This window comes from Centropristis striata, chromosome 21 (genome assembly GCF_030273125.1).
Source record: "Centropristis striata isolate RG_2023a ecotype Rhode Island chromosome 21, C.striata_1.0, whole genome shotgun sequence".
Lineage (NCBI taxonomy): Eukaryota > Metazoa > Chordata > Actinopteri > Perciformes > Serranidae > Centropristis > Centropristis striata.
The window spans coordinates 6,501,724-6,527,656 of NC_081537.1; the positions used below are offsets into that span (position 1 = coordinate 6,501,724).

At 36.6% G+C, this 25,933-nt stretch overlaps 1 protein-coding gene across 2 annotated transcripts; it reads left to right on the forward strand.

Moving 5' to 3' along the window:
- The first annotated feature begins 586 nt into the window (after positions 1–586).
- On the forward strand, positions 587–25,563 carry sh3bp1 (SH3-domain binding protein 1). Of its 2 annotated transcripts, none has more exons than XM_059324464.1 (18): positions 587–819; positions 8,368–8,413; positions 9,342–9,446; positions 9,538–9,614; positions 10,705–10,816; positions 11,500–11,576; positions 11,728–11,815; positions 12,788–12,856; positions 13,429–13,519; positions 13,602–13,738; positions 14,575–14,686; positions 15,506–15,587; positions 15,672–15,752; positions 17,733–17,846; positions 18,217–18,314; positions 19,764–19,932; positions 21,690–22,006; positions 24,827–25,563. In XM_059324464.1, the coding sequence occupies exons 1-18, from the start codon at positions 782–784 to the stop codon at positions 25,153–25,155; spliced, it is 2,142 nt and encodes a 713-aa protein (XP_059180447.1). In that variant the 5' UTR covers positions 587–781; the 3' UTR covers positions 25,156–25,563. The 2 variants fall into 2 exon arrangements, with proteins under 2 accessions (XP_059180447.1, XP_059180448.1); XM_059324465.1 differs by having other exon boundaries at positions 8,371–8,413.
- The last annotated feature ends 370 nt before the right edge of the window (positions 25,564–25,933 follow it).

Here is a 25,933-nt window from a genome sequence, read left to right on the forward strand (position 1 = left end):
AACGTGCAATAATTAGAACAAGAGAAAAAAATATGTATCAGCAAAAGCCTTAGATCAACAAGAGACATATTTGAATAAAAATAATTTTTAAACGGACAGAAAAAAAAGAGACTTCTGCAGCCAGCAGCACTGACAGTTTCCTCTTTTGGCCTTTTCACATCCTTTTCACTCTTTAGTACAGGCCGTTAGCATTTACAGAAGTACATACTACCCACAGCCTGCTAGAGGCATAAATAAAGAGCGTCACCATCACTCTAATCATGAGTGTAAATCTGCAAATGTCTTATTATCATCCAGAAATATTACAAATAGTTTTCCCCCTTTAATATAGTTGCAGGAAATAAAACCTTTTTATGAAGAAAGGAGAAACAGAAACAGAATAAAAATAAAATATTTTGGCATTATGCCTGCATATAACGTCAGAGATAACACCTAATCTGTTATTTGGCTCTGCGTCTCTCTCTGTCTTTACTGATTAACTTTTGAATCATAGTGTGACACCCAAACCTGACAAAATCTCTCTTCCCCCTCACAGCTTACATTTCATCTGTGCAACTTCCTCATTCACTGACTTGTGTTCGATGTGAGTGCAGAGCACGCTCCTGAAACAAGAAGGAAAACTTGAGGGCCAAAACACGCACAGCAACGCACCGACCACACAGGCAGAGACGACCAGCGTGCACCGTCTGTCTGTCCTCGATGAAGTGACGCAGTAACTGGACGTTTCTGGAGCAGGATACCTGAGCAGCACTGAGACGGACAGGAAGACTTCACCGCCAGCATGCTGAGCATCCTGAACCGGTTTGGCGCTGCGTCAAAGTAAGTGCTTCAGAATCAGAATCAGAATCAGAATCAGAATCAGAATTGCCTTTATTGTCATTGCACAGAGGAACAAGTACTAGGACAACGAAATTAGCCATCAACCCGTCCAAACAGATACATAACATACATATAATATGACAAGTAAAAGAAAAGAAATACAGCATATCGTCACACTGTTAAAATAATCGCCTCAAAGTCATTTTTTGTCAAAATTGTTGGTTTTTTTTGCCTCAATCATCTCCTCATTGCCACCTATGGTAAAATCACCTACATCCTCAGTTGATCAGATCATGTGATTTTACCCCTTTAAGATAATGGCCTATGTCAAGTGTGTGACTTAAGCGGATTTATTATGCCTAAGTCAAAATAAAATGTGACTTAGGCAATTTTTTTGAACATGCCTTTGTGACTTAAGCAAGATATGGTAAGACTTTATTTTGAAGGTTTCTACATAAGAGTGACATGAGCGTGTCATAAACATGACATGGGATGTGTCGTGAACATTAATGACATTTTGAAGTAACATTAATGCTCATGATACTTGTCATGTCATGTTTCTGACAGGCTTGTGTGACTCTTATGTAGACACCTTTAAAATAAAGTGTTACCATATCTTGCTTAAGTCACAAAGGCATGTTCAAAAAAGTGCCTAAGTCATTTATTTCTCTTAAGTTACATAATTTACACTCAGTGTTATTACTATGCCAATAGCCATCCTTTGTTACATCATTTTTGAGTGAAATGAGGAGGAGCTGAGGTAGCTATATATATATATATATATATATATATATATATATATAACTATAATTATATTATTTATAATTTGAGGGTAATGAAATCATAACAGACTACCACCTTGTTGTGATAAAACCAAATGTAAAATCTTGTACAGGGAGATCCCCCTGCTTACCTGATGAGTCATTTAGTATTAATGCATCCAGTTAACTTCATCATCAGTTTAGATGTTACTCTGGTTATATTATGTTTCTTTTACAGTTAAATTCAAAGCCATTTCTATTTTTTAACGGTTTCCACACATACTTTTTTCCTTTTTTTCCAGCTGATCCAAGTTTAAAGAGTATATTTAGCTTAAACCATGGGTCTCAAACTCGCGGCCCGTGGGCCAATTGCGGCCCTCGTGATGATATTTTGTGGCCCCCACCTTGATATGAAAGTTTAATGTGAGTTTTATATGAATGGCACTTCACCGTATTGTGTGTGGAAGGTCCCTTTATTTACTTTTTTTGATAATTTTGTGTCTTTTTCAAAATAATTTTGTGTCTTTTTAAATAATTTTGTGTCTTTTTAAATAATTTTGTGTCTTTTTTGGTAAATTTGTGTCTTTTTTAAATAATTTTGTGTCTTTTTTAAGTAATTTAGTTTTTTTCTGTCATTTTGTGTCTTTTTTGGTTGTTTTGTGTCTTTTTTTGGTCATTTTGATACTGCCTCCAGCGGCCCCCAGGTAATTTGAGCTTGAGACCCCTGGCTTAAAGCATATAAAGGAACACTTCATCATTCAGTTTATCACAAACACAGTTTAAAATCAAGACATCTTTAGACACGTGGCTTTTGTTGGACAGGAAGGGGATTATGTAACACTGTAATCTTCAAAATTAGTGATTATAGTGCAGTGAAAAGTAACTTATTGACCTCTGAGATGTAGTGGAGTAGATATGTGAAGTTGCTTATAACGAGTACGTGACATTTTTACTTTAGTAGCCTCAAGCTGAGTTAGTTTGACTGTTTTTTCTTTACATTTTCTTTTAGCGTTGGCAGCTGCTGTGACTTTTGTTAAACCTCTGAAGTCCAGGAGATTTTGGTTCAAATTTGTCAACTTCCTATGCATTAATTTCTGTCTCTGTTCAGCATCTTTCAGTCTGTCCTTACATCACATGCATGGCTCCTTTTTCTCCACACAAACTTGGCTATCAGTCAGATTTTTCATTTTATTTTAAATAACAGAGTATAAAGCTGCCAGGAACCCAAAAGACACACGTGTCTTTGGATATGTACCTTTTTTAACCATTTATACACACAAAAACAAATAATAAAACTACAAAACAGTCTATTGCATGTAAATTAAAACTAGTAATAGTTTTCATTGTAGAAAGAAAATTCACATTTTAAAAATGGTCTAGAAACATAAATGTCACACTGTGAAAGCTCCTATGATTGAACTTTCAACTGGCTTTCTCAGCTTGTCTACATATCATATATAAATAAAGTTATTACTGTAAATAAAACGTGTATTTTCAATAAATAGATGGACTCCAGAGGGTTAAACAAACTTTATTATAGTCTTACTTTGGCTATAAAGCTGCTACTTTGCTTTTCCTCAGGACTCAGAGTATTTATCTTATTTTCGTTTCAGCGTGATTTTCTGCTTTGAGGAAATGCTAAATTCTGCTTTTGTTTTTTTATGTTCTCGTTTTGTCGTGTGTCGTAAAGCTGGAATGTCACAGTTGCTGGTTCCTCTTGAGAGTGAAGCGTGCTGTTTGGGTTTTGAGGGAAACCCCAGAGTGTTTTAGCCGTGAAAGACAAAACAAACTGCTATATGATGGCGGCACATTGTGAAACCAGAGCGTTGGTGCTGTGTTTGGTGTCGTAGCATCTCCTGGGGAGGAAACAGAAACGTTTACACAATAAAAATAATTTCTTGCGACTTTTTTCAAATTGAATCATCATCAAGTTGATGTGCTAAACAGGTTGAATCTCTGATGCAGAAGGTTTGTGTGTGTGAGCACCTGACATTTGTAATGGGTGGGAAACCAAATCACACATTCACACCCTGTCTGGTTTTCTTGTTACAAACTAGCAAGCAGCAGTGCTAAAAGTGTGTGTGTGTGTGTGTGTGTGTGTGTGTTCTTGTACTTCCTACATAGTGAGGACCACAACACGTTTTTAACCAACATAGTGAGGACATTTCGGCCGGTCCTCACTTCTTTAAGGGCTTTTTTGAGATTTCAGACTTTGTTTTAAGGGTCAAAGGTTACATGACAATGATAATTAACTGAAACTGTATTGTGTGGTTACAAAACTTATCAAAATTATAGTGAAAATGTCCTTCGTTTTCATCTTTGTCAACTTTTTTTTTTACATAATGAAGATGGATAAGGCAAAGGAAATAAAGGCAAAATTTACTGTGACCTCTTTTAATCTCCCACCCAACAAATACCCCATTACAAAAAACTAACACTAACACTAGCAAACTCACTCTAAAAACGAATTAAAATTAACTGAATTTGAATACAAAAATGCACAACAAAATTAAAACTAAAACTAGTGAAAAATCCAAAACTATTATAACCTTTCAAGGGAATTCACTATTCCAATGAGGGCCCTCACAAAGATAGAAGTACAAGAATTAGTGTGTTTGTGTGTGTGTAGGCTTAATAATAAACCTACACAGCATGCATCTGCAGCAGAGCAGCAGCACTTCACCCACATCTCAGTTTGTACTGACGTTATAACCTTTGGTGAGATAAACACACATGTACAAAAATAAAACACAGCATGCACTCTCACACACTCTTGCACACTCTTGCACACTCTTGCACTCTTTACATCTACTTTACATTATGTATTAATAGAGCTATTAAAGTGAGACAATGTTTGATTATTTTCATACATTTTGTAAATTTCTGTCCGTAGATTTCTTCTAAATTCACCAAAAGCTAGAATTCTGTGTCACTGTAATATTTTAAAGTATATTTTAGATAGTTTTCAGAAAAATAAAACATTTTTTTTTGTTATTTTTTTTCATGTAATTTTATTAATTCTTCTTTTCGAACCGAAAAAATAAACAACAACATAAACTACAAAAGCGTAAGCTAGATGCATATATGTATACATACACATACTCACACTCACATAGACACCATTAGACAGATGTACATAAACATATAAACATTTACACACATACAGTGTATATAACCCTATACATATACATGCATCTGCCCCGTCTAAGTAATAAGATAGATATAAGAACCAGTTAACTTAATATTCACTACGCATTTCCTTATATAATTTTGATCCGAAAAAAAAGGAGTAGGCTGAAGTAAAAGATACTTCTCTAGGCCTCTCCCCTGGTACTCAACACTTATTATTAATTAGCTAATTATTAGATGTTATTAGATGGGAAAGTTCCATGGTGATACCAAAGTTATGGATGGTTTGCGACCACTCAAAGCTCTTTACACTACAGACTGCGTTCATTCACCCGTTCACACACACATTCATACTGGTGGCAGAGGCTACCCTAAACGGTGCCACCTGCCACCGTTGGGAATTAATTCACACACCGGGTCGAACCACCAACCTTCCGATCACTGGGCGACTGCTCTACCAACTGAGCCACAGCCGCCCCAGTTACATCTTTTTATTTGCAATTTTACAATACATACCTTTAATGTCAGTTTTTGTTTTTTTCATACTCTGCGCCAGAAAGTTCCAATTCAGAAGCACTGAAACTTTCTAGTTTTACTCCTGTTTATATTCTGAAGGTTTGTACACAGGGGTTTGTTCATATAACATCCTAGTCTGATTTATGCATTTTATTCATATATAGACAGTATTTTCTGATTTATGGTGTGATAAAAAAGAGATATCTCAAATTCCCTCAGTAAAAGCTGTTATACTCAAAATCTTTGACTCTTATATTTCAGCAAAATGAAAAAAGTCATTTTGAACCTGGCTTTATCCAGTGTTCAGATTCCCGTTATGGAAATGTATGCAAATTAGCACATATTTAATAAGATAATGCCTCATTTGTATATTTGAACATAGCATTCCAGAAAACATGTCATGCAAAAAATATTTTTTTAATCAGTAATTTAAACCATTTTTTCACCCTGTTCACTGTGTCCCCTGTCATGTTTTCCCCAAAGTGTAACAATACATTGATTCTTTATGTCTCTGTGGTCAGGGGGTAGCCTCCATAGAAATCTATGAGAAAGATTTATATATGTTTATATATATATCTATGGTAGTCTCCACCACAGACCTGGGCAATGGGCGGCTCGCGGGCCACATCCGGCCCGTTGGCTGTCCTGGTCCGGCCTGGTGAGGTTACTCAGAAATTAGAAATCAATACAACCGCAGTGCTTTTATTTTGAAGGTGGTTTACGTATATCTGCCTGGCTGAATGACGGTCGATTTAAAATCGTAGCTCCATGAAAATAAAAATAAAACATTCCTTGGTCACCTTGTGAATCCACCGTAAGAGCTACGAGGTGGAAAACAACAACAAACATTAGCATTAGCACTTGAGCTAACAAGCACTTTTACTATAGTTAAGACAACAAATATAACCACTAATATATATGACAGAAGAAAATAAACGTTAACAAACCTTGTGTCCTGTCAGCCAGCCACTATAGAAGCATTTTCATACTTTATATCAACTTTATATGAATTATGACGCACTCGTTATTATTTACCGTTAGTTTTTCATTTAACCGTTCCACCTGTTATTTCCTGTGGCTACCTTTCAAAATGAAAGCACCAGTTTCACACTGGACTGCACCTTTTCAAAAATAAAAGCATCACAACATTGTAAAACACCTAGAAAATTTAAAAACATGAAAAACAAGCTATATAATACAAAAGCACCAATGGGAACCTTTCTAAAGGTCATTTACAGTTGTGTTAAAATAAAATAAAAGGAAAAGAGATATAGTGATTGGAGTATTTACTACTTTTTACTGCTTTATTTGATTTACTCCACATTAACAGTCTTATTAATACATGTATTCTTATCAGTATTGGTCTTGGTATTGGCCATGTGGCCCCTTGGGAAAATGAATTGCCCATCCCTGCTCTAAACAGCAACACTGACTTGTCGAGGCATACACACCTCCACACACAATTCTTCTTTATTTAAAAACATACAACACCTTTGCTCACATCCTCTGATGTAACATTTCTTTGGAATCATTTGTTTTTTCCGCCTAAAAAAGGAAAAGTTGAAATGAGAGTCAGAGATTAAGAAAAAAAGGAACTGGCGTAGTGTTCAAACACATGGGGGAATTCTCCTTTCTGTGTTTTGAATTGTCAGGTGTGCACCGTGGAGCTGATTTTGGCTCATCTGACCTGTTAGCGAACTGGGCTGGGTTTCCTTTTGGTGTGACACAAACAAAGTTGTCAAAGCTGCGGAGAAGGTTGTTTCACCTCTCTGCTCAGCTCCTTCCCTCCTTTTTAAACGGCTGAGTGTCAAAGCAGCAGAGATGGTATCACATCCTCCTAACAGAGCTGGTAACTTAAACCACAGCAGCAGCCCCCACACTCCAGGTTTGGGTTGTTGGCTGCATGTTGCTTCAGTCACATCTAAAAATTATACATTTTTTATTGTTTTTCGTGTGTATTATTACATAGAACCCGTTCATACATCATTTATATTACCATATTTCTCCAAAATTTGTTTTCTCCAAGACCCAGAGATATTTAATTCACAATTATAATTAACAGAGAATAATCAGAAACTTCTCACATTTGGCATTTTTTTTATTTTGGGGCATTTTTATTTGATGAATGATGTTATGGCAGCATGCATGGCCCCACGCCTTTACATGCAAAATGTCACTTGAAGAGACCAAACAGGAAGAGATGCAAAATTACCACATAAAACGACTAGAAAGACACACAAAAAAGATTACAAATAGATGAAAAACAGCTTTTAAGAGACAAAAAAAGACTAGAAAGACATAAAGCAACTACAAAGGCACATAAAACAACTACAAAGACACATAATGACTACAAAGAGACACAAAACAACTACGAAAACACACAAAGTGACTAAAAGGAGACACAAAACAACTAAAAAGAGACATAAAAGAACTACAAAGAGACACAAAATTACCACAAAGACACATAAAACAACTACAGAGACACACAAAAAGATTACAAATAGATGCTAAACAGCTGTTGAGAGACACAAAATGACTATAAAGACACATAAAACAACTACAAAGACACATAATGACTACAAAGAGACACAAAACAACTAAAAAGAGACATAAAACAACTATAAAGACACATAAAACAATAACAAAGACATATAATGACTACAAAGAGACGCAAAACAACAACAAAAAGACACAAAGTGACTAAAAGGAGACAGAAAACACATAAAAAGAGACATTAAACAATTAAAAGGCACATTAAACAACTACAAAGACACATAATGACTACAAAGAGACACAAAACAACTAAAAAGAGACATAAAACAATTACAAAGAGACACAAAACAACTACAAAAAGACACAAAGTGACTAAAAGGAGACGCAAAACAACTAAACAGAGACACAAAAAAAAAACTACAAAGAGACACAAAATGACTACAAAGACACACAAAACAACAACAAAAAGAAGCTTAACAGCTATAAAGTCTGTGTGTCTTGTTGGGGCCCGTTGTCCCATCATGTGCGTGGGGGAGAGACACTTATTGACTTTCTTGCTGATTCCATTATTTAAGTTGTTTTTATCACTGGTTTTGACATCAGCATTGTTTACGTGTATGTGCACTAACAATTACAACATGCACTTCAGCAGATCACAAGATGCCACAGAACTTCTACACGAGGACCTGGTTATGGTGAGAAAATGACTCCTATCTAACTATCAATGACTCATTATTAGCAAGTGGTGACTTCATAGCTGCAGCTATAGTTTTTATTTCTGTATTGCGTTTCTTGTTTTCAGTCTTGATTAATCATTATTATGGTGAAATGAAAGCACACAGTCATATATTTTTTTGTCATTTACTTTTTATTGGTTTTTGACTTTAAATGTAAATGAACAAACAAACAATGAACATTTAGACCTATAGACCAGCTGTTCTCAACCTTGGGGTCGGGACCCCAATTGGGGTCGCGAGATGATTTCTGGGGGTCACCAAATCATTTAGGGAGTCAGCTCTGTCTCCACTGTGTTAAAGTGTTCATGTGTTAATGTGTTTTAGTCTCTTTGGTCATTTTGTGTGTGTGTTTTTTTTTTTTGTCATTTTGTGGCTTTTTGGGTGATTTTGTGTCTTTTTTTGGTCATTTTGTGTCTTTTTGGTCATTTTGTTTCTTTTTTGGGTAATTTTGTGTCTTTTTCTGGTCATTTTGTGGGTTTTTTTGGTCATTTTGTGTCTTTTTATGATCACTTTGGGGTCAATTTGTGTCTTTTTTGGTCGTTTTGTTGGTCCTTTCGTGTCTTTTTTTTGGTCATTTTGTTTCTTTTTCGGGTGATCTGAACTGTGTGTGTGAGATTGTGTTCAGTGAGCGGGGGTCACGGACAACATGCATGTTAAATTGGGGTTCGCGACTCAAAAAGGTTGAAAACTACTGCTATAGACAAATAACAAAAAAGGAAAGTACAAGGAAATTAAAGTATTCTGATAGTCCAATCTGAGATTACCTGAAATCCGGTTTTATGGTAGAGACATATATGTAATCCATTTTTGCCAATTTTCACACAGTCATATTTTATAGAGCCGATATTACAGTTATATATGTGTGTGTGTCCCTGACTGAATGAAGGTGGAGCAGCGGGTGGAGCCGGCCAAGAAGGCGGCTCAGGTCCTCCACAAGAAGCTGCAGGGCTGCATGCAGAGCCAGTCAGGCCTGGACGCTGAAAGACGAATGGTACTAAAACTGTTACATCATCCACAGGGAGACTTCTGGAGACGTGTGATTGGTTACTGACGGGTGTGATGTCTGTCCTCTGTCTCCACAGAAGAAGCTCCCTCTGATGCTGCTGTCCGTCAGCATGGCGGAGAGCTTCAAAGACTTTGATGCAGAGTCCTCTATCAGGTGACCTCCATGTGAAAACCTCATGACTTTAGTACGCTGGTTCTCAGTTCTGGATGAGAAAGAAAAGAAAGAGGATCCATCACACTGTTGACAGCTTGTGACTTGAAGCCTATTTGTTATTTTCATTTACAGTTCTGATACTAGAGCTGAGGGAGTTACTTCAAAACATGCGCGCAGGTGGCACTAGGTGTTCGTTCCTCCCACTTTCAGCAACAAACATTGCCGGAAAAACAGAGGATTAATGTCATGATAGTTAGACTAATCAACTTTGCAGTGCACACAGAGAGTACTGCTGCTAATGGTGCGTTCAAGGTCTACACGAATGTCAGAATTTGACGTTGTATCGAGCTCCAAGTTCCGATTTTCAAGTTCTGACTTTCAGTGTAAATTAAACACACCATAAGATGTTACGGTAGGAACGTGTTAGACCCACCTTCAAAATAAAAGCTAACACATGTAGCTTTCAAAATAAGAGCACATGGATGTGTTAGCAGAGTCCACCACAGAATTTACAAGAAAACTGTCAAAATATGACGCCTTAAATAAAACAGGAGAACCCATATTCTCCCTTACAATAATTAATTAAAAATATACAATGATTAAGATTCAGGCTTTTAGGACAAATATGTTCTCCGGGAGGGCGTGCCCCCAGACCCCTGTACTTTGTTTGGGTCCCCCATCATAGTCTCAGAAAATCCTGTGGGAAACACTGGTTCTAAAGGCTTGACAGACTGGACAGATAAGAAATTTCCCAGCAGTATGTTCAGGGTGATGAAAGGAGGAGAGATGTTTTTGGGTCCTGCTTCAAGTCAGTAAATTTGTTTGGCTGCACTGGGAATTTCACGTACAAACTTCTTTTTATTTATGTAAATATGTTGGTTGTTGTTTACAATACAGTTCATTTAAAACATTTTAAATAAAACATTTTTTGGTTAAGGCATGGAGTGGAAAAATAACTTGAGTTGAAATCATTTGCTGACAGCTTCGTCCCCCCAGTTCAAAAATCCCATCTGCGCCCTGCTTCAAACTACAAACTGTGTAAAGTTCTTGTGTTCAATGATTTCCTGTGTATTTGTTTGTTGTGAGGCAGGAGGGTGTTGGAGATGTGCTGCTTCATGGAGAAGATGCTGGCCAGCATGCTGGCAGACTATGAGATGAAGTTGGAGAAGGAAGTATTGGAGCCACTCAACAAGCTCAGCGAGGTGAACAGAAACTTCATCATCTGTTACTATCTGTATTAATTCAACCAACAAAATGATCCGTCTCTGTATTAGTATCCAAATAGAAAAGAATACAGGAAATGTGCACTCTTTAGACCAGAAGTCATGTTAATTCGGACAGATAATCGCACCTCATATTCATTGGCATTGCAATTTTTGTGCCTTCAGTGTGCATGTTTTTACACGGTTGCCCATAAAGTTGGAATAATTTTGTTTTCAAAACTTTTCTAAAAATGTAGTTACTGCTGTTAGGCTTTGTAGGGCAGTATAATGAAGATATAGTTAAATTAATAACTCTCTGACAGTGCCTATCAAAACTGAACATTATTATTATTATTATTATTATTATTATTATTATTATTATTATTATTATTATTATTGTAAAGGCAGAATTGATGGATGGAGATGTTGTATTGGATCACACTGGCCTCGGCTCATACAAGTAAACCTAATAAAGTGGCCAGTCAGTGTATATATTTAATATTATCATCTTATCTTCAGAATGTATACATCTATGGCTGAACAGTATACACATGTGTCAATGCCCTATTTGTAATTTCTGCATGGAGTACTTGCTGTAACTGAATGGATATAAAATAAGCACATTATTTAAAATCAATACTAAATATCTCTTGAACCAATTCAAATGTTTTCCCCCCTTAAAGGATGATTTACCAGAGATTCTCAGGAACAAGAAGCAGTTTGCAAAGCTCACTACAGACTGGAACAACGCAAGAACCAGGTGAGTTACACAGCATCAGTCAGGACTACCTGTGTTACAGTTTATCCACCAACAGAGGAACTAATACACATTTTACTCATTTCTCTGTGTGTGTGTGTGTGTGTGTGTGTGTGTGTGTGTGTGTGTGTGTGTGTGTGTGTGTGTGTGTCAGGAGCCAAACCAGCACGGCCCCCCAGGCCAAGCAGGACGGGCTCAGGGAGGAAGTGGAAGAAGCTTGGAGAAAGCTGGAGAGCATCAAGGTACCAGTTGTTTCTCAGACATAAATCTGAGGCCTCCACCTGCTACAGGCTGTATCCTAAAGTCAAGGATCCTTCCTTGGTAGGATCCTTTCTTTGGAGTCGGGTCCTCCAGAGTCCTTCTTTTCACTGGTATAACCACTAATGGAACGGCCTGCTTACAGTGGGTTTAATTGGACGTCCTTCTTAAATTCAGCGCCGCAATTTCACAACCAGTTCAGAACATGGATGTGTCTTTGGCATCAACACTCTGCCACATACAGTATTTGTGGAAATGGAAGAAGATGCTTTCAGGTTGAATCTCCACAATTTAGCAAGTAATAGTCACAAAGTGGATTAAACCTGAATATTTCACTGATCCTGGCTGAATTTTGCAGCTACTTAGTTTCATAAAAGCACCGGCGCATAACTCACCATGCAGATGCGTTCTGTGATTTTTTTTAATTTTTATTTTACAGTCCAGTACAATACCAGTTATTTATAAATAATAACAGATAATAGCAGACTGTAGGTCCCTGTAAACACAATAAACAAATTTATTACTTTCTGAATGGCATAGCTACGTATACTTTGCACATAGTACATCATCATCTGATGCATATATATGAATTAACAATAACTTTAGCCAACTGAGACGCATCAGTTAACTTAACTGGCAATGTATCAAGATGATGTTTATTATCTTTAACTAAATATTCTTGCATTTGTTTGTCTATATGTTTTTGCTTGATTTTAACACTTTTGTAAGTTATGTGATAACAAATATTCAGTGTAAACTGAAAATACTGATATATTTAAATTCATATTGTCCCGGTAGACCGGTGTGTGCAAGGCATTATGGGTACTCAGAGGTGCACAGAGGATACACACATGCATCCTTTAAATTTGGGCAGAAGAAAGACGGAAAGTCTGCACCTCTGTGGACTCAGTACGGTGGCTTTGACCTTTGACCTCTCTGTTTCTCTGTTTCTGTAGGATCAGTACTCTGCAGATCTGTATCACTTTGCAACAAAAGAAGACGACTACGCTAACTACTTTATCCGTGTGAGTTGCAGTTGTAATGGCTTTCTTCTAACTGTGCAAACAAAATAAAATTTTACAAATGTACACTGCAAATTATTTGGTTCTTACCAAGATAAAAAAAAAAACTTAGATTTAGAAGTGTTAGATTAGATTCGACTTTATTAATCCCACAGTGGGGAAATTTCTTTGTTAAAGCCGACCACAAAAATTTTCACACAAAATGATTTCCCTTTTAGATAAAGATAAAAAATAAACAATCTAATAGAAAAAGACATTTAACAATATACAATATACTATATACACCTTCCATCTTCCATCTTACGTGTCAGATAATTTATCTTGTTTTAAGAGTTAATTTCTTATTTTAAGCGTTCAACATTCTTATTTGTAGATTTAACAATCTTCATTTAAGAAATCATGTCAAGTGAAATTATCTGTCCTTGCAGCAAGATAAATTCCCTCAGATTTAGTGTTTTTATTTTGTTTTTAGACACACCTTTTTGCAGTGTAATGGCTTTCTTCTAAGTGTGCAAACAAAATTAAATTTTACAAATGCATTGATCTAGTTTTGTTTTGTTTCATTTTGTCCAAAGCTTCTGGAGCTGCAGGCAGAATACCACAAACAATCCCATGAATTCCTGGACAAAAACATCAGCGAGCTCAAAGAGAATCATACTCAACGCGGTAAAGTTGGTTTATTTGTTGCACTCTTAGTGCAGTGTTCCATGTGATATCTTATTTCCTCTTGACTTATCTGATTGTGCAGGGCCGCCACTAAACCTCTCTAGTCAGAAGGTCTACGGGGAGCCGCTGCTCGATCATCTGTCCCGCAGCAACAGAGACATCGCTGCTCCCATCCAGGAGTGTATTCACATGCTGCTGAGAACGGGCATGACTGAGGAGGTAGGAGGCTTTCACTTTCAGTTTATCTATTTAACCCTCTGGGGTCGGAGCCTATTTTGGCCTTTTTTGAATACTTTTGATTTTCATGTACCACATAAAAAATGTTAACTATACCCATATTTGATATCCATTTTTTTCCCACATATGATCTGACAATTATTTTACTCACTTTAACCTACTTGATCAACATATTGAGCCCAAAAATAATTAAATCAGAGTGGAAAAATTATACTATTTACTACATTAACCCATTGAAGCCTGGAAAGCGGATACGTCGTTTTGTAGTATTTTGTATAAGCTCTCAAATACTTTTTGAATTGCATTTCTATCTGCTACAGAGGCTAAAAAATCTACTGACACTTCTGTTGAATTTCCAGAAAAACATCAGGGTTTTAGGGGCTCATTTTAAAATTAAAAAAGGTTTTACAGGCGTTTTAGGCGTCAATGGGTTAAAAACCACAAATATGGTCAATGAACTTTTTCGGAACTTGAAAATGTATACACAGGATACAAATATGAACATATAAATTTATAGGCATTTTTTTCCTTGTTAGCGCTGCAACTCTTCAAAAGAAACTATGTGTGAAATTACACAGAGAGCTACACCAACGCTCAAATATTTCAGTTTTAAAAAAAACACTAGAAACTCTTTAATAGATCATCAGTGGAGAGAATTACATTCAGCAACTCTGCTTCAGGAATACAAAGGATGTGCAGATGTTAAGACAAATTAATCTGTGTGTTTTTCCAACCCTGGTCCTACAACCAGCGCTCCCATCAATCACTCTTCTTTATGTCATATTTCTACATCTCATTTCTCACTCCTCGTCCCTCAGGGTCTGTTTCGTCTGGCGGCAGCAGCCTCAGTGGTGAAGAGGCTGAAGACTTGTTTGGATCAGGAATCTGTGGACCACAGCGAGTTCAGCATGGATCCTCACGCTGTGGCTGGTGAGGACGAGTCCTCTTCTTTATCCTTCGAGTTCCTCTCAGCGGAGCTCGACTCCCCCTCGTCTGTTCAGCCAACGTGACTTTCGCGGCTCGTTCTAACTGCCCACTTCCTCTTCTGATTACTCCAAATACAGCCCCGGCTGCGGCTACCAGTAATGTTAAATGCACGATTTCCTGTGTGCAAGAGAATTTATAGAAGTCATGTAAAAATGTTCATGAGTGCATGAATCAGTTCTTTCACCAAACACTGAGAGGAAACATGCAACACCATGATGATATTATTATTGTTATTATTATTATTATTATTATTATTATTATTATTATTATTATAAATAACATTTTTTAAAGAAAAAGAAGAGAAAACATGCAACACCATGATAATAATAATAATTATTATTATAATAAATATTTTTTTAAAGAAAAAGAAGAGAAAACATGTAACACCATGATTATTATTATGATTATGATTATTGTTATTATTATTATTATTATTATTATTATTATTATATTATTATTATTATAAATAACTTTCTTTTAAGAAAAAGAAGAGAAAACATGCAACACCATGATTATTATTATTATTATTATTATTATAAATAACTTTTTTTAAAGAAAAAGAAGAGAAAACATGCAACACCATGATTATTAGTATTATTATTATTATTATAAATAAGATTTTTAAAGAAAAAAAGAACATAAAAAGGAAATATACAAAAAAGAACATTTAAAAATAAATAAATAAATAAATAAATAAAGTGGAAAATATTAAGTGATTACCATATTGCCATGTAACTGATGATTTATTCCTGAATGTGACAGGAGCTCTGAAGGGTTACCTGCGAGAACTTCCAGAACCTCTAATGACCTTTGAACTCTACAATGACTGGTTTAAAGCAGCAGGGTGTGTATAATGTCTCCACTACAGATGTCTGTTTGCTACTCTGGTTTAATGTCCGGATTTTAAGTTTAAACTCTTTCTCCACAGGGAAAAAGACCCGGCAGAGAAGCTGGAGCAGTTCAGAGTACTACTGAAGAAACTACCACCTGAAAACTACAACAACCTCAGGTGTGTGCTCATTTTATACCAGGGGTGGGAAATGAATTTTCTCAAGGGGTCACATGACCAATAGCACGATGGTTGCAGGGGCCGGACCAAAACTCTGAACTAAATTCTGCTCAATATTAATTTAATCGCTTTATAAAATACAGTAAATTATCTGGTTTTGAGCTGCTACTGATGAGAATACATGTTATGATAAAACTGTTAATGTGGAGTAAATCAAATATAGCAGTAAAAAGTAGTAAATACTCCAATCACTATATCACTTTTCTATTTATTTTAAACACAACAGTAAACAACCTTTAGCAAGGTTCCTATTGGTGTTTTTGTATTCTATATCTTGTTTTTTAGGTCTTTTACAATGTTGTGATGCTTTTATTTTGAAAAAATGCCGTTCAGTGTCAAACGGGTGCTTTCATTTTGAAAGGTAGTGACAGGGAGTAACAGGTGGAAGGTTTGTTAAAGTTTATTTTCTTCTGTCATATACATTAGTGGGTATATTTGTTGTCTTAACTATAGTAAAAGTGCTTGTTAGCTCAAGTGCTAATGCTAATGTTTGTTATTGTTTTCCACCTCGTAGCTCTTACGGTGGATTCACAAGGTCACAATATCTTATTTTTATTTTCATGGAACTACGATTTTAAATAAATCTTGTGAATTATCAGTTAAAGAGTCGACCGTCATTCAGCCAGGAATGCCACTAAACATACATTCAACCCACAAAAACAATATAGAGTATGTATGTTATGCAGTAAACCAGTAATTTATTAACTTTATGCAAAAAGCAGTACGTGTTTTTGACAAGATACGAGGTAAGATTTTGTGGAACGCGTTTTTTTGCAGGTGGGTATGCATGCAGGCAAATATACGTAAACCGCCTTCAAAATAAAAGCACTGCGGTTGTATTGATTTCTCATTTCTTGGTAACCTCACGCGGGCCGCACAAAGACAGCCAACGGGCCGGATGTGGCCCGCGAGCCACCCATTGCCCAGGTCTGTGGTGGAGGCTACCATAGATATATATATAAACATATATAAACATTTCTCATAGATATCTATGGAGGCCACCGCCTGACCACAGAGACATAAAGAATCAATGTATCGTTACACTTTGGGGGAAACATGACGGGGGACACTACAAGTGAACAGGGTGAAAAAATTGGTTTAAATTACTAATTAGAAAATACTTTTTGCATGACATGTTTTCTGGAATAATGTGTTTAAATATACAAATGAGGCATTATCTTATTAAATATGTGCTAATTTGCATACATTTCCATAACAGGAATCTGAACACTGGATAAAGCCAGATTCAAAATGACTGTTTCATTTAAAGAGGGAATTTGAGATATCTCTTTTTTATCGCACCATAAATCAGAAAATACTGTCTATATGTGAATAAAATGCATAAATCAGACTATGTTTTCTGGAATGCTATGTTTAAATATACAAATGAGGCATTATCTTATTAAATATGTGCTAATTTGCATACATATAAGAGTCAAAGACTTCGAGTGTAACAACTTTTACAGAGGGAATTTGAGATATCAGGGTTTTTTTTCACACTATGAATCAGAAAATACTGTCTATATATGAATAAAATGCATAAATCAGACTAGGATGTTATATGAACAAAACCCTGTGTACAAACCTTCAGAATATAAACAGGAGTAAAACTAGAAAGTTTCAGTGCTACTGAATTGGAACTTTCTGGCGCAGAGTATGAAAAAAACAAAAACTGACATTAAAGATATGTATGGTAAAATTGCAAATAAAACTAATTTGCATACATATAAGAGTCGAAGACTTCGAGTACAACGACTTTTACTGAGGGAATTTGAGATATCTCTTTTTTTTAAAAACAAAGACCGGATTTGCCCAGCTCTGCTATACACCATAAGGCACCATAAGTGTTAACTGTGACAGAGTTCAGCTCTTTGACTTCCTCCCTTCACGTCTTGTTTTCTTCCTCTTCGTCCCTCTCAGGTACCTGGTCCAGTTCTTGTCTCTGCTGTCGGAGCGCCAGGCCGTCAACAAGATGACGCCCAGTAACATCGCCATCGTCCTGGGGCCAAACCTGCTGTGGCCCCGAGCCGAAGGGTGAGAAGTCTTTCTGTCTTAAGTGTGCTAATAACATACTCTATTCACATTCTCTTCCTCTTTCATCATCTTTGTGTCCTAATATAAAGGGATGAGCATTGGTGACATATTTCATCAGCGGGTCTTGAACCGCAGCATCCTGTTAACATTAACCCGACAGATGGTTGGCTCGGCTCACACTTTCTTGATTTTTTTTTAATCTGTATTAGATACAGGAAGCACATGTTAGGCCACAGAACTACTTTCAATGGTTAATAGGCAGAGTGTTTGTCTTTAATAAAAAAACTTGTTTTGCTTTATATATAACAACCTCTTGTGCCGTCTGAGTCCGTCCCACGCGTCTCTCACCTCTACGTCTCTGTCTCTGCAGCGAGGCGGCTCTGTTCGACATGGCGTCCGCGTCTTCAGTCCAAGTGGTGACGGTCATTGAGCCTCTTATCCAGAACAGCGCCAGCCTCTTCCCTGAAGGTACACAAACACCTCATGTGACATCACTATCCTGTCTTGAATCCTTTTCATCCTGCCTGTATACACCACTTTAAAATGTTTAAATGCCATGTTGGTGGGGTTTTTTCAGCACAACCTCACCTATATGACCTGATAATAGTTGATTTTTTTTATTCTGACTTACTGGATCAACATTTTGAACCAAAAAGAAACAAAGAAAAACCAACATAAATGTGATCTTGTGATTGTGTGTGATCCTGTCATCAACTCTGGTTTTTATTCTAGTGGGACTCTATTTTATTTGTGTCTTGTGTGTTTAGCTTAACATTCATTCATTTTGTGTCTTTTTTTAGTTATTTTGTGTCTTTCTTTGGTCATTTTGTGTCTTTTTTAGTTATTTTGTGTCCTTTTTTTGGTCATTTTGTGTCTTTTTTAGTTATTTTGTGTCTTTTTTTGGTCATTTTGTGTCTTTTTTAGTTATTTTGTGTCTTTTTTTTGGTAATTTTGTGCCTTTTTTAGTAATTTTGTGTATTTTTTTTAGTCATTTTGTGTCTTTTTTTTAGTCATTTTGTGTCTTTTTTAGTCCTTTAGTCCAACATAAAATGTGATTTTGAATCTTTTTTTAACTTTCAAAACACTATCATGCTCAATAAAGAATTGCAAATGTGAACAAAGGTGTCAAATCTAACATATAAGAGGGTTCCATCCAGTTCTATCATTTAAACTAAATATATTTGAGCTTGTCTCCAGTTTTACTTGGTATATCATCATCAAACTGAAACTGGCCTCATGGAGTTTACAGCCAGAACTTTAGAGGTAAATTTACAGTAGGGCTCCACGCTGCTTTGTTTTCTAGTCTGGATGGAGTCAACAAGTCTGGATTTGAAGCTTTTGGAGACTCCAGAGGGTTAATTATGTTTTTTTACAATATGGATTTTAGTTTTGCAGTTTTGCCATTTTAATCATTTCTATCAGTTATGATGACATTGTACTTATGTATTCAAATTAATCCCTGAGATCCAAGAATACCACAACATCACTACCACCAGTCAGATATTGATTAACAAAGTTTATAAAACATCTTGCAGCACCCTTGGCCCGTCCATTAGGCATTCTGAAAAACTTTATTTGAAGGTAAAACCATAGACTGTATATAAATAAAACTGAGAGTCGGCACTTGAATGCACCCGTTGCACAGGAAACCGTCCTAACAACTGCAAGTGCAGCAGGTCCCAGCTGAACCAGGAAGTCTGTCTGTAAACTCTGACGAATGTTTACAACAGACACTTCATGTTGTTTTACTTTCCTAAATAAATTTTACCGACGTGGGTTTGTTTAAAAACGGTCTGGATGTTTGACTTCTCCTGTTTTAATTCAATGATATTATTCTAAACAGGAAAATAAATGAATAGCCGAGAATGATTGTCTGATGTAACACTCGTAAATTTGACTTTGTTTTGTTTTGCTCAGCGGTATCCTTTGAGGTCCCAGACCTTCCTGAGGTCCCGGATGTGTCCCTGCCACCTCCTGTCACCCACTCTCTGATGTCAGAAAAGGAGAAACTGAGCAGAAGTGTCTCCTCCTCGTCCACAGCCTCCTCCTGCTCCTCTTTTCACCTCCCTCTCTCAAAGTCAAACAGGTACCGCTCTGTGTGCAGACTCAAATCTTTACAGATTCCTGGGAATCTTTGTTGATGAGAGTTTGAGTTGGAAAGTGCAAATACACTGGGTTAGCAAAAAAAAAAGTAAATCTATCGGTATAATTAGGAGGATTAGTAATCTGGTAACTACAAACTGTCTTTGTACACTTTATTATAGTTTAATTCATCCATATCTTTCATATTGTAATATAGTTTGGGCAAGCAGCTTTCCTACTACACTCCAAGATTATTATAGTTAACAAAAACTAATGAAATAACGAAAACTAGAATTGAAAAAACATTTTCGTTAACTTAAAATAAAAAAATTAAAAAAAAAAGATTAACTAACTGAAACTGTTAGTTAGTATGTTAGTATAACTAACTGAAACTGGTTACAAAACTAACTAAAATTATGTGAAAATGTCCTTAGTTTTCGTCTTTGTCAACTTTTTTCATACATACCCCTGTTTAATTGATATGAAATCTATTTCATCTATCTGGTTTTATGACTTAATAAACTTATTGGGGCTGAGATGGATCAGACAAAGGAAATAAAGGAAACATTTATTGTGACTTTTTTGAATCTCGCACCCAACAAATCCCCCATTACAAAAAACTAAAACTAATAAAAACTAAAACTAAAATTAAGCATTTTCCAAAAAATAAAAACTAATTGAAACTAGCAAAATCACTCTAAAAACTGAATTTGAAAACAAAAAAACGACGCATAACACACTGTCTTAGATTATGACATTATGATAAGCTCCAAATGGCAACAAGACATTTGAAGTAGTTGGGGCTTGTAGAACCTGATAATGTAATACACTTTTTACCAATAATGTAATAAAGTATAACATTAATGGGAGGTTATTACATTATCAGGTTAGCCTTCATTTCCCAAGTCCTGATAATGTAATAATTCCCCAATATTGTAATAATTTAACAGCAGACCACCCATTACTTGGGTTCAAGTGGTGATACTGTGTATCAACTCTAGCTCAAGAGCTCTAGCGCCACCAACAGGTCAAAGTTGAATGTTTATTAACTTTTGACCCGTTCATCCTTTTTTCACAAACGAGGTATCCATGACGACACACGAATGCATTCAACAGCTTCTTGAAATCTAAAGGTGCTTGGTGTTATACTTTATTACATTATTGGTAAAACATGTATTACATTATTGGGAAATGCACTTTATTACATTATCGGGAAGTTATTACATTATCAGGTTTTATTACATTTTCAATGGACTCAAGTGAAGATTTTTATTACATTATCGGGGTTAATACATTATCAGGTTTTATTACATTTTCAATGGACTCAAGTGCAGATTTTTATTACATTATCGGGAAGTTATTACATTATCAGGGTTTATTACATTTTCAATGGACTCGAGTGCAGATTTTTATTACATTATCGGGGTTATTACATTATCGGGGTTATTACATTATCAGGTTTTATTACATTTTCAATGGACTCGAGTGCAGATTTTTATTACATTATCGGGAAGTTATTACATTATCAGGTTTTATTACATTTTCAATGGACCCGAGTGCAGATTTTTATTACATTATCGGGAATTTATAACATTATCAGGTTTTATTACATTTTCAATGGACTCAAGTGCAGATTTTTATTACATTATCGGGGTTATTACATTATCAGGAATTTATTACATTATCAGGTTCTACAGGGGTCATTCCAGTATTTTCACAGAAAAAACCCCACATAAACATTTGTGTATTTCCTTCCCTCAGCGCAGCCTCTCAGGACAGCGGCGGCTTCTTCCTGGTCAAATCCGGCTCTGTGAGTCGCAGCGGCACCACCACATGGAACAGCCCTGCAGCTGAGACAGCAGCACCGACCCAACAAAGCACAACGTCCAGCAGCTCGTCCGCCCTCGTCGATCCCAGCCCCGCCGTGGCCTCCAGCACCTCCACCTCCTCCAGCTCCACACCACAGCTCAGGAGTCCCGTCCAGAAGCAATGCTCAGAACAAGGCCAGCTGGAGCCCATTTTGGAGGCTCCTCCAGAATCTCCCAGAGCGTTTGTGAAGATCAGCACACCGTATAAACGTAAGTCCAAACCTCAAATTTTGACTTGTTCAGTGATCCAGTCCAGCATTTTGGACATAAGATAAGATAAGATGCACTTTTTTGTCCTTGGAAGGAAATTTGTGTTGGACTCCAATGCTGTCATATAAAGCTGCTTTACAGTAATAACAGTACAGGTACAGACAATACATACAGGCCACATATAACATATACACAGGATACAAGAAACAGTGCAGTGCACACATATGTTGGGGGATGTTAGTTTTGGCAAAAAACAAAAACAAAATTTTCGTTACTTACCGTCACTTGGAGTGTCCGTTAGTCCAACCAAACCCTGAACAAGACATTTTTACTGAACAAAACGTTCAAATAAACTGTCATTAAGTGAAAATACAGTGAAAGGGTCAAAGTTATGAGACCAAACCGCTAAATGTCCTTTTTTTATATCTATATAACGTTATATATAACTTTATTGACACGTTGCCGTGGATACGCATTGTTCTGCTTCTCTCCTGATGACGGCTCGCCTTGTTAGTGACCTGTCAATCAAAGGTAGCCCCGCCCCAAATCATACGATTCTTTATCTTCTATTTTCTTCTAAATGGGGCCATTATTTACACTATTGACATCAAATTGTCTTGAAGAAGATTTTTTTACTAGTGATTGAGACCATAGTGTTGTCCTAAAAAAAATTCAGAGGTAATAAATCAAGTGAGAAGTTTTCTCATTTTGCATTGAAATTAATTGACAGAAATCTTTATGCAGCCAAACTTAGCGCCCCCTGCTGGAATTTTCCGTAGAATGCAGCTTAAGGCACTTCCTGGTTTGCCTCCCTGCTCCCAACTTTGCAACCCAATGATGACTTCACTATGACATCATCTGGGTTATTTTATGTTAAGGCTCCTTGTGTAGGCTCGTGTGTAAAATTAGTGTACTGCCCCTTTAAGTGGCCCAAAACATATTTTTTCCTGCAGAAGCAGCAGCCTCTTCATTCACTGTTGTTTTCTGGCTTCAAGCACAAGCACATCTCATTCTTTATGTCTCTTTCTATTGTATATTAATGTCCTGTACAGATTCTTTGTTTTACTCTTCTCTCAATGAGTCAACGTGGCGGCTTGTTCTGTCAGACTGACAGAGAGAAAATAAATCTACTGCTCTCGCTGTAACCAGGAAGAACACAGGAAACAGGAAGTCTCACACCACTGACCAAAATACAAACCCCTAGAGTCACGCGTCATCTCTAACATTGTTGTAGCTGCCCCACTTACGAGTAGTGGCTGAAATATTTTCCCTTATAAGTCTTCCCATCCTGATACGTTTAGAACGACTAGAAAACTCCCATTTCCCGTAACAAACTGTTTCTTAAGAAGTACTTTATAATTAAAACTACAAATTGTGTAACGTTTTTTGCTAATTTAATTCTTTTTACATTTTTTTTTTCCTTTTCTTTTTGGAATAGCCTGCATAATATAATATTTGCACATTGTCTCATCACATTGGTCTTAAAAATTCAGTTTAAGGTGAAATTATGTAACTTTCCCTGTAAATAAAGCAAAATGTAAAAAAGAGTTGTAGAGTCAGCAAACAATGCCAGCTACACATAACATGCTGAATGCATAAGGCACTAGGGCGGTAAAACAGAGGATTAATGTTCCATTAGTTCGATTATTTACATTGCAGCACATAGAGAGTCCGGTGGCTAATGGTGCGTGCAAGGTCTACATGAATGTCAGAATTTTCAACGTAATTTCAAGCTCCATGATCAGACTTTCAGTTTAAATTAAACAAACCATAAGGCGTTACGGTAAGAATGTGTTAGACCCTCCTTCAAAATAAAAGCAAACACAGGAAGCTTTCAAAGTAAAAGCACATGGATGTGTTAGCAGAGTCCACCACAGAATTTGCAAGAACACTGTCAAAATATGACGCCTTAAATAAAACATATAAGAACCCTTATTATCATAATTAATTAAAAATAATAATAATAATAATATCGTAAATAATTAATAAAAAATGTGCAATGATTAAGATGGAATAGTGGCATTAGAAAGTGCGAGAGGCACCAAATTTAGGCTTTAAGGGCAAAAATGTTCTCCGGGGGAGCATGCCCCCGGACCCCCTTACTAAGTTATGGTCTCCCCATTATAGTCTCAGAAAATCCTGTGGGAAACACTGGTTCTAACGGCTTGACAGACTGGACGGACAAGACATTTCCCAGCAGTATGTTCAGGGTGATGAAAGGAGGAGAGATGTTTTTGGGTCCTTCATTGAGTCAGCTTCAAGTCAGTAAATTTGTTTGGCTGCACTGGGAATTTCATGTAAAAACTTCTTTTTATTTATGTAAATATGTTTGTTGTTGTTTACACTACAGTTCATTTAAAAATGCTTAAATAAAACATATTTTGGTTAAGGCATGGAGTGGAAAAATAACTCATTGAGTTGAAATCATTTGCTGACAGCTTCGTCCCCCCATTTAAAAAATCCCATCTGCGATCCTGCTGCATTCAAAATAGCTTGCGAGTGATTTTAAAAGGCGGTCGAAAAAACAATATGTGGCACGCGGGTCTCATTAGGAATGCGCGATTAATGTTAGCGTTCTAATCCCATAAAATACAAAGCAATGTTTTTGTTTTGAATTGTTTTCACAACACTGCATGACTTCAATTCCTTGTGCAAATTTAAAAATGTCAACTTGCCTGGTTCTATTCATGACTTTGCATTGACTCCATACGGAAAGTTCCCTTCACGTTTGGTATGAAGACACCATAACATTTTTTTCAACTAGTGGCTCACAGGTGACATCATTATAATCCCACTGTCTTCCTTTTTCTCACCCTACAGCAAAAAGATCTTTCAACCCGACCAAAGCTAACCAAGCTAACGAGCAGGTGACAGTCCAGTTCTGTAAACCCAAACCCCCAGCACCTCCCAGGCTCCAGGCCCCTCCGCCTCCCACCACAGCCCCGGCCCTGGCCCCGGCCCCGGCCCCGGCCCCGGCCCCGGCCCCGGCCCCGGCCCCGCCCGCTGTGGACACAAGGCCGGTACCCGCACCTCGAGGTCAGTCCGTCAAAAAACCTGCTCCGAAAAAGCCTGGACTCAAAGCCCCAGCCTGCCCTCCACCACTTCCTCCACCATCACAACCAAAGGTGGTTCCTTCTTTAGTACAGTGAGAAAAATGACATATGTGCTGTTTGATTAATCGGTGTGTTTGTTGTTGTTGTGTACTCCAGGACACAATGACATCAGAGAGGGCAGCAAAACATGTTTCTATTAAAACAACCAAGCTTTTTAATATTGTCAGTCTGTTATGTTCAGTACTTTACTTCAAATGTTGCAGCTTAATTCACTTTTTGAGGGGTCTACAAATGTTTCTGTAACCAGCTTCATTTATTTATTCTTCAGTTACAAATGTAACCTATATTTCCCAGAATGCAAAGTATTTGCTGGAAAGCAAGTGTTTCTGGTTAAAATAATATCTGCACAATAAATGTATCCAGTCAGTCAATTTGCTGTCATTTGTGTTATTATTCTTACAATTATTGAAGGTGGACAGCAGGGCTGACACGAAGAAGAAATAAAGAAGGATTTATTCAAACGAATTCAGTGGATCACAATCATTTCTGGAATAAACATCGTTGATAAGAAGACAGAAATCCTTTTATTTGTATTGGTGCATATTCTGCCCTACAAAGTCCAAAACTGTAAAAACTGCTTTAAAAAATGTTTAAACATTTTTTATTAACTGGCCAGCCAAATGGGTTATATGTAGATAAGTGGGTAACACTTTATAATAACCATAATTTATAAATGGTAAATAGATAGTTTATTAATGTTTAATCATCATTTATAAACCGTATATAGGCCATTTAGAATGGTAAATACATAATTTATTAATGTTTAACTAACGAAATAATCTATGAATGACAAATAGATGGTATATTAATGTGA